The following is a 9,012-nucleotide window of genomic DNA, read 5'->3' as shown; positions in this document are numbered from 1 at the left end:
TTTCTCCCTCTCTCCCTCACTCTCTCTCTCTCTCCACCTCTACTCCCCTGCGGTTTCACTGCCTTCTCCTCCTTCACATTCGCTTTGTGATAGAGTGAGACATATAGGTGAATTATAATGGGTGCCATCTCTCTCTGTAAATAACATCTGACCTCTGCCCCGTGGGTTACTCTCAGGTAACAAAATATTGCTGGATTCGACCTCTGACCTGTAACGCCTCAGATATTGAAATAGCCTAACAAGCCAGCAGATGAATGTAAACTTTGGTTGTAGATTGCTATCCAGGGAAGTGACCAGCTGAATAATATATATGGTTTATTGATTTGATGTATGTCTTTTGAGTTTTAATCCTGTATATAATTATACTATACTCTTCTCTTCTCAGATGAGATCGAGATGCTGGAACGCCTCTGGCTCTCGGGCATCTGTCACAACGATAAGATCGAGGTGATGAGCTCCAAGCTGGACATAGACAACATGGCGGGCGTCTTCTACATGCTGTTGGTGGCCATGGGCCTGAGCCTGTTGGTGTTCGCCTGGGAGCACCTGGTCTACTGGAGGCTGCGTCACTGCATGAGCAACATGGGCCAGACTGGCAAACTGGACTTCCTGCTAGCCTTTAGTAGGGTGAGCGGGGCCCAGAGCACGTACACTGAATGATGGGTCAGGCGGGGGCAGATCGGGGGAGGGGAGGTGGAGACAGCGAAGAGGAAGAAGGGGCGGGTGTGTGTGTGTGTGGGGGGGTCGTTGTGTTTAAGATACTGTGTGGCAGAGTGGTGCTCTAACCTATAAGCGAATGTGGTAAAGCTATACCTCAAGGCTTAGAGATCTGCCCAAATCAAATCCCCATATATGCTCAGAATGGCTGAACCTGCTGGAAAATCCCATCAGAATACTGCAATCTTATTTCTGGGACAAATGCTCGTCTCGCTAAATAATACCTCCGTTGCCAATACCCGTATCTCTCTCTCTCTCTCTCTCTCTCTCTCTCTCCCTCTCTCTCTGTCTGTCGCTCTCTCACTTTCTTGCACAGGGAATGTACAGCTGCTGCAGTTTTGAGGATGAAACCGCTCAAGGCGGAGCCAAACTCACCATTCCCACCCACCACCACGCCTCCGTGGTGGCGGCCCCTCCCTCATCCCACGTCGTCACGACGGCCGTCGCCAACCCGGCCATCGCCATGGTGCCCCAGCAACAGCAGCAGCAGCAGCAGCAGCAGCAACAGCAACCCCCTCAGCCGCCGCAGTCCTACAAGGCTCAGCTCCCCGGCTCACCCCCTGCCGTGGTGCATTCTGGCGCAGCTCTGGGGCCCTCTGCCCCGCCCCTTTTGGGCGCTCCTCTCCCTTGCTCCACGTTCCTGCCCCGCCCGGACCGCAGGCTGGCAGTGGTGGACCGCTGGAGGCTTCCCAAATCGGCCAGCGCCACCGCGCCCATGGGCGTCAGGGGGGGCCTCTCCGACATGGGGCCCTTCCCACCCAAAGTAGCTCCTACGTGGGCCGGCGGCGGAGCCGCTGGGAGCGGCCTGGATGGATATAAGCGCTATTATGGCCCTATTGACCCTGAGGGCCTGGGGCCATGTGTGGACCAGCAGACAGGTTCCCAGACTCCCAAAACCCCCAGAAGCCACCAGCAGCCCCCACCGGCTAGCATGGCTTTTTACCAGGAGAAGGGCATGGACCACGGGGTGGGGAAGAAGCTGGGGGCGGGTACTGGTGGAGGGGGTCAGGGGAAGGGGGTGAAGTCTATGGGGACTCCTCGGCTGCCCCCAAAAAGCCAGACCCCAGCCCCGCTCCCTCCTAACCCCCCACTGCAGCACCCCTCTCCCCCTCTCCCCTCATCCCTTTGGAGGAAGCGACGGCCCAAGAAGCCAAAAGAGCCCGGCGGCCCACTGTACGAGAACATCCTGCCCCTGGGCCGGAGAGGAGGCGGCCGGGACGCCGGGCGCAGGCCGAGGCCGTCTCCCCCTCTGCCCATCCCCGTGCCGGTAACTCTCTCGCCGACATACACGCCTACGTCCCCCTCCCCCTCGTTCCCCTACACCTCCACCTCGTCCTCCACCTCCAGCACCAGCTCCTCGACGACGTCGTCCGCGTCTTCCTCGCGATCCTCCTCGCCCTCGTCCACCTCCACCACCTCGTCGCGCAGCACCAGGGACCGAGAGGCAGAAGAGGAGGAGGAGGAAGACCTAGACGAGCTGACCGAGGAGTCCAGCCTCCTGCAGGGACTCAACCGGGGCCGGGAGCGCGCCGTCCTGTCCCCAAGGTCGCTCTCGCACGGCCCACCCCCACCCCCCGTGCCCCCGCGCAAGCCCCGCGGCCCGCGGGCCGAGCAGAGCCGGGAGAGGGAGGGCAGGAGGGACCGGGATCGAGGCGGGAGCCAGCTCTCCCAGCTCCAGGAGTGGTGGGCGGGCTCGGGCGAGGCGGAGCGCAGGCGCGAGCGCAAGCGGCGGAAAGAGCGGGAGAAGGAGAAGAAGAGGAAGAAGAAGAAGAGCAAGAAGCGGAAAAAGAGGGAGGCGCGCGAGCGGGAGAGGGAGCGCAAGCGGCGGAAGGTGAAGAAGAAGAAGAAGAAGGAGGTGAAGACGAAGAGGAAGAAGAAGGCGCCCGCCGGCAGGCGCTCCGAGCCGGAGGAGGGCGACGCGGAGGCGGAGCGGGAGGGCGAGGGCGATGTGGAGAGGGAGGGGGAGTACTCCTCCTTCTCCACCCAGTACCGCAGCGCCTTCGGAGACAAGGGGAGCCTCTCCGCTTGGGAGGGAGAGCGGGAGCGAGGGAGGAGAGAGGGCGGGGAGGAGGTGGGGGACGAGCGCGACGAGGAGAGCGGAGGGGCGCGGAGCCGGGAAAGGCGGCCGAAGGGCGGCCGCGCTCGACACCGGACATCCGGCAAGCGGTACCCCAACCTCAATAAGCTGCCCGCCTCCGTCAAGTTCTGGGTCACCGGAGGAGGTACGGAAGCGTCTGGAGGCTCCCCGCCCTCCTCTCTGCACGCGCTCCTCCCGTCGGGCAAGCGGCGGAGGAGCAGCGGGGCGGAGAGGGAGGCCGGAGGGAGGCTAGGGGAGCGGCGACCGCTACTCCTGCACTACGAGAGGGCGCACACGCGCGAGGGCCTGTCCTTCCATGAGTGGGACTCCGAGGATGAAGAGGAGGAGGATGAGGAGGAGGAAGAGAGGGAGAGGGAGCGAGCGGATGAGAGAGCAAGGAGGCTAGGGGGCCGGGGGGCCGTGTCCGAGTCAGAGAGGGATCGCGTGCGGGTGGAGGAGAGCTACTCCGACGATGGATCGTCGGGGGAATTTGGCCGCTTTGAAAGGTACTGGGAGGGAGGTGGAGTGGGCGGGGCTAGCGGGATAGGGGGTGGGGGCTGGTTTTTCGGGACCTACCCTGCCCGGGAGAAAGGGGGAAGCGTCAACAGCCGAGACGATTCTGTCCTGGGCCGATCTGAAGGGTGGGTTGGGGGCGATTTTTGGGGTTCAGGCCCGGGCATCGGCTGGGGCTCTGGAGGGGGTAGTGGGGGGCTTGGCTCGCAGTGGCCTCCGCTTCCCACCTCACTCCCACCCCCTCGGCGCTACTGGTCGGTAGATAAGCTGTCCATGAAAGGTGAGAAACATGGGCGCAGCGGGTCAAAGGGCAAGGGTCAGAGAGCTCGGAGCCGGGATCAAGATGCCGCAGCATGCTCATATGCACAATTCAGCCACGGCAGACCTCACGAGCGCGGGAAGCGGGGCAGTGCAGCCTCCCACAGCCAGGAGGAGCTGCTCCCCCACTGCCATAGCTTCAGCGGGGGCTCACGCCCCAAACTGCCCCCTAAACCCGATGCCACCATGTCCGGCAGCCAATCCAACCTCAGCACCCAGCAGCTCCAACATTCGGAGCCTGTCCCCAGCACGGGGCAGCCCCTCCTGGCCTCTCTGCCTGTGACGTCCTCCCCCTCCTCACTCCCCATGTCCATGCCGGTTCCCCCTACCCCTTCCTCTGCGTCCGTGTCCCCGCCTCCGGCGCTGTCGCCCGGGGCGACCAAGGGGGCCTCCCAGTCCGCGGCGGCCAGCGCCAAGCTCCAGTACCAGAGACTGCGTTCGGTCCCCCAGCCACGGCGCTTCTACTCGCCCCACCTCCCCCTCAAAGCCAAGAGCCTGTGCTCGCGCCGCGGCTCCGCCCACTTCTCCAGCCTGGAGAGCGAAGTATGACACGGGGCTTCGCTGCTGCGCGTGTGTGTGTGCTCCACGGTGAGACGCAGCTGGAGTGTGACGCACACGCACGCGCCGCTCCACCGCCACCAGGGCGCCGACGGCAGCCGTGCGCACCGCTGCGACGACGGCGCCGGGCCGGCAGAGACGGCCTCCCCTGGTGCGGAAACTCCGGTCGTGCTCCACCTCCGTTCGGAACTGAGCATTACGATGTCATCCCTAGTCCTGTCCTCCAACGAGAACGCTGGATCTGGAATCTGTGAGTAATGATGTCATGTTTACACACGCACACACGCGCACGCTCCATCATTCAAGGAAGAGACTCTTTTTTTGCTCGTCAGTCTTCGACGGGAGTTCACGAACTGCAAAAACTGCTGAAACTAAAGGCTGCGTTTCAGTTTGTCAGTGGCTGACATGTGATAAGCAAGCAATCAGTCTGCCTGTGGTCACCATCGTCTCGCTGGCTGGGAAACGGCTCTCTGCTTCCCTCTTTGTTTTCTTTGGCTTTCACCACAGCGATGCAGTGACATTCTTTCTGTGTGTATCCAATCCTCAAGGCCACATCAGAAAGAGATGTTTGAACTCTGACTTCACCACTTAAGATTCAAGTGTCTCTAGTGAATATATTTCCTTTATTTTTATTGCAAAGGTGTCAACCAATCAGATCTGACCAAGAGAAATTCCATCCATCTCATTGGAGCTTTTCCTGTCCTATTAGAACTCTGATGCGGTGGTATTGTCAAACAGGGATGCTACTATAGTCTAAGAAGACAAACTTCAACAGAAAAACAACTAAGGACAACGAAATACATGTAGCAATTTTTTTTGTTTCTGTACAAATTTCTTTTCTTACTCCAGGTTCCCAACACCGTTTTTTATTCAATCTATTTATTGCTCTCACTGTGTTAGTATTTTAAAAGTAGAGTAAGCTAGCTGTGTCTGAAGTTAAATAGTAGAGCGCCGGTCTTGGATGCCAAATAACACAGCTCACACAGATCTTTTGAGTGGACCCACGCCATTAGAGCTCTCCTGTTGGCTTAGATTATTTAACACAAAAGCAATACGTAACTGTCCACCAAAATGAGGACGGGTTGCAATATCTATAATTGGCACTAGATGGCTTCATAATATTGAAATTACTTCATAATACCGCCTGATGGGCCGCACCTTTAACTTTAATTGTAACTGCATTATTTCTTTAATTGTTGAGTAATTGTGAAGGTTTGGAGGATTGCCGGACTCTTTTGGGTGCAGTTATAGCTTTCACAACCTCTTGGAGTTGGTTATATGGCCGACACTGGTTCCAGCACGAAGGAGATGCGTTCAGAAAGCACAATAGCTCTGGCTCTCGCCTGTAAAGGTGTCATCGGCATCACCACCAACTAAGTCTAAGGGCAAATGACAAAACCATCTTTATCCAAAGGAACAAACGCAGACGCCAACACGCCAACCCACCCTACAAGTACCTTCAGTTCTTCTCGATTCGCCTGCTTCATGGAAACGCGATCAAAGCTTGTTCGGTGTCAGGCACGGCCCATTTGTTGTTGTAGTTGAATGTAGCTTTGACATGATGTAGCAAAAAGTAGAGATACTTTTAGACTTTGTAGCAGTTTTTTTTTTTTTTTTTTTTTTTTTGATGCTCATATCATCGGAAGTCACAGACACGTCGGGATGCAGAGTACTTGCACATAATTGTCACGGATAAAGAGATTAGACCCTTTACCAGAGATACCACTTTTTAATGGGATCTGTGATGTCTGTCTCTCTTTACAACCTATTGCTTTAATAAGGACTTTTTAAGAACGAGCTCATTATCATTTGCAATGTTATTAATTAACTTTTTGCCCTGTTTAGGAGAGGGTGCACATAATCGCATAAGTAGGATATGAACATGCTCAGGTATTGAAGTGCGGATCGCGGAACCAAACGGCGAACGCGGCTGCCAAAGCCCCTCGTGGTCAGCGTTCCGAGAGAAGCAGGCACGCTAGCGGAAATGCTGGGTCACACCAGACTTGGCACCATGGAGTGAGCGGGAGAGTGATAGGGTCGTGTGGGGGCGCGGGGTGAGTGGTAACAGGGCCCACGGGGCAGTTGAATAGGTCTGGTGTGGCGTGTGTTCACTTGATCTGTTCTTGAGTTAAAAGGCGCTAACATGGTACTCTGTGACTGCATGTACAGAATTGAATTTTTCCATGTAGCTTAATTTTGCTGAGAAAAAAAAATATATCTCTATATACAGTATACTGTTTTTTGAGAATGTATCATGTTATGCTGTGAATTAACTTAGATATTTGATTGATCATTGTATTAAGTTCTCATTTGAATTCTATAATTTATCTATACAAAACACATATGTACAAATAAATATATACATATATATACAGACAGGTATATATATACTGAGTTAAGTTTGCTATACTTGGGGGAAATGTTAGAGAAATAGTTTTAAATGTTTTAGCTTTGTAGCAATTCTAGACACTGGAAACTTTTTTGAATTTTGATTCCTCCTATATGACTGTGAAAACATTAGTGCCTGTGAAGAAAAAAGATAAGAACCAAGTCTGATATCAAGTCTAAACATCCATCTGTCCGTCCATCCATCCATCCACTCATACTTTCACTGATATTTTGATATTTGCAAGAATTTTTGCAAGAGTTGCAGTATTTTTTTCACTTTAATATGCTTCTATAATTCTGCCTACACGACGTGTTTTTTCACTCATTTTTTTTAGCTTCCTCTCTTGTTCATCCTCTGTTCGCGTGTTTCTCGGCCCAGTCAGCTGTCAGTCTGTCTGCCTGCCCCAGCATTTGTGGGTATTTGCAAGTTTGTTTTTTTTTCCTTCAAAACGACTTCACTACTCAACTCTAATACTACCTAATCCACTAATGGGTTTGCTTTTTTATCCACACATTCAATGTCTGGGATTAATGTTCTACATTTCTTTTGTTAGTAAATGTTGCTGGTGTTTCATAATACCCATAAATCCTTTTTTTCTTCCAAAGCTAATACATAAACCTCTTTATACATGTGATTTTTTTTTCAAACTCATGGTCTAATTCACTCCTTATCCCTCTGTCAGTTCTCTCACTTAGCAAAAAAACAGAGACCAGTAGCTACTGTGTTCTTGCTCCTGTGGGTTGATTATTAAAGATGATCAATTTAATTCTAATCAATATGTAATGGATTAATGAATTGACAGTGTAACTGAGCAGGTACACGATTGCCATGAACCTGTGTGTAAAGAGTCTGGGCTGTACTGTACTCAATCTCCTGTTAATAGGTCAACAAGATGCATTATGGGTAATATGTGTGTAGCACAGGGTGATGCTAGTGTCCACTAGAATACCCCAAAATGGCTCCCCAGCACGGGGTTCGGGTTATGTGATCCATATAAGGTGAAACATTGCCGTGTTATTTAAGTGAGAGTGAAATATTGTGTGTAGAAACATCGATGATAGTCAATATTTAGCTGGAAAATAATTATCCAATATATAATGTCATGCAGAGGGCTTTTGCTGCTGGTGGGTGGGGGTGTGTGTGCATGCTTGCGTGCGTGCGTGTGTGTGTGTGTGCGTGTGTGAGTGTACACTGGTTTGTTATTTTTGGCTTATGCCCCTGTTTTTGGGGATATCGCGGAATACGGAATGAGTGCGTGTTTATAGGAGTGCGTGCGTGTGTGTCTGTGTGAGTGCCTCCTCTCCTGTGGGTTGCTGGGTTCTTATCACTCATGTCACCCGCAGTGAGCGAGTGATACAGACTGCATGGCCCTGCCTCCAGCTCCTCGGTCAGAGACACACCCTGACAGTCAACTCCTATGCTGCTTTTACTGATCTGCAGCTCTGACCTTGAGTCAGATTGGAAGATTTGCATTTTCTCTTTTGGACTCCGTGCATGCGTGTGTGTGTGTGTGTGTGTGTGTGTGTGTGTGTGTGTGTGTGTGTGTGTGTGTGTATGTGTGTCTGTGTGTGTGTGTGTGTGTTTGTGCATGAATTTTCATGAGTGAGTCTGTATGCCTGCGGCAGTGCCTGTATGCCTGTTGCTGGGAGAATGTTTCCTTCTAACTAGTTACACACACACACACACCATGACCACCCCCCCACCCCCCCTCGTTATACTATACAGTTTTTTCACTTATGTAATCTATTTAACCAGCCTATTATATACATAAGGCCCAACAGGATCACCAACACAGGAACAAACACGCACACGTACGCATGCAAACGCACGCACACGTACGCATGCAAACGCACGCACACGTGTACACACACACACACACACACACACACAGAGAGAGAGAGAGAGAGAGAGAGAGAGAGAGAGAGAGAGAGAGACAGAGAGTCTCCTGCAGGATGGCTTTGATTCTAGAGTACCACTAATCCTACAGGTTTTCTGAAATCTCTCTCTCTCTCTCTCTCTCTCTCTCTCTCTCTCTCTCTCTCTCTCTCTCTCTCTCTCTCTCTCTCTCTCTCTCTCTCTCTCTCTCTCTCTCTCTCTCTCTCTCTCTCTCTCTCAGGAGCCTAAAACCCTGACTAGCTCCAGGCTCTGTGAAGTGAGGTTATTACTTAAAGGCCAGCTGAGTGTCTGCTCTGCTCCTTCAGAGCCAGTCTGAACGCCGTCACTCTACAGGAAAGCGTCTCGGCGCACGGGCGAGCCGCGCGTAGCCGACCTTTCCTGCGCACGAGGCCGCCCGGTCTCCCACATGGGGAAAGGGTGGCTCGCCGCTCACAGCTCCATTTAACGTTATAGCGTCACATGCCGGCTCGCTGGCCGACGATGGATCGTGCGAACCTCACGCTCTGCTCAGCGCACCAGCTGGTACTGTAGATGGCGGCGTAGA

General features: G+C 53.2%; 1 protein-coding gene across 1 annotated transcript in view; it reads left to right on the top strand.

Moving 5' to 3' along the window:
• The window catches only part of LOC113570691 (glutamate receptor ionotropic, NMDA 2D), a 33,550-nt gene extending 29,109 nt beyond the window's left edge, over positions 1-4,441 (top strand). The window contains exons 13-17 of the mRNA XM_035530730.1: positions 386-627; positions 1,034-1,622; positions 1,719-3,098; positions 3,228-4,168; positions 4,268-4,441. Of these exons, the coding sequence (XP_035386623.1) occupies positions 386-627; positions 1,034-1,622; positions 1,719-3,098; positions 3,228-4,168; positions 4,268-4,441 (3,326 nt within the window). The remainder of the gene's footprint in view (positions 1-385; positions 628-1,033; positions 1,623-1,718; positions 3,099-3,227; positions 4,169-4,267) is intronic.
• The last annotated feature ends 4,571 nt before the right edge of the window (positions 4,442-9,012 follow it).

This window comes from Electrophorus electricus, chromosome 10 (assembly GCF_013358815.1).
Source record: "Electrophorus electricus isolate fEleEle1 chromosome 10, fEleEle1.pri, whole genome shotgun sequence".
Lineage (NCBI taxonomy): Eukaryota > Metazoa > Chordata > Actinopteri > Gymnotiformes > Gymnotidae > Electrophorus > Electrophorus electricus.
This window is presented reverse-complemented; position numbering and strand designations above follow the sequence as displayed.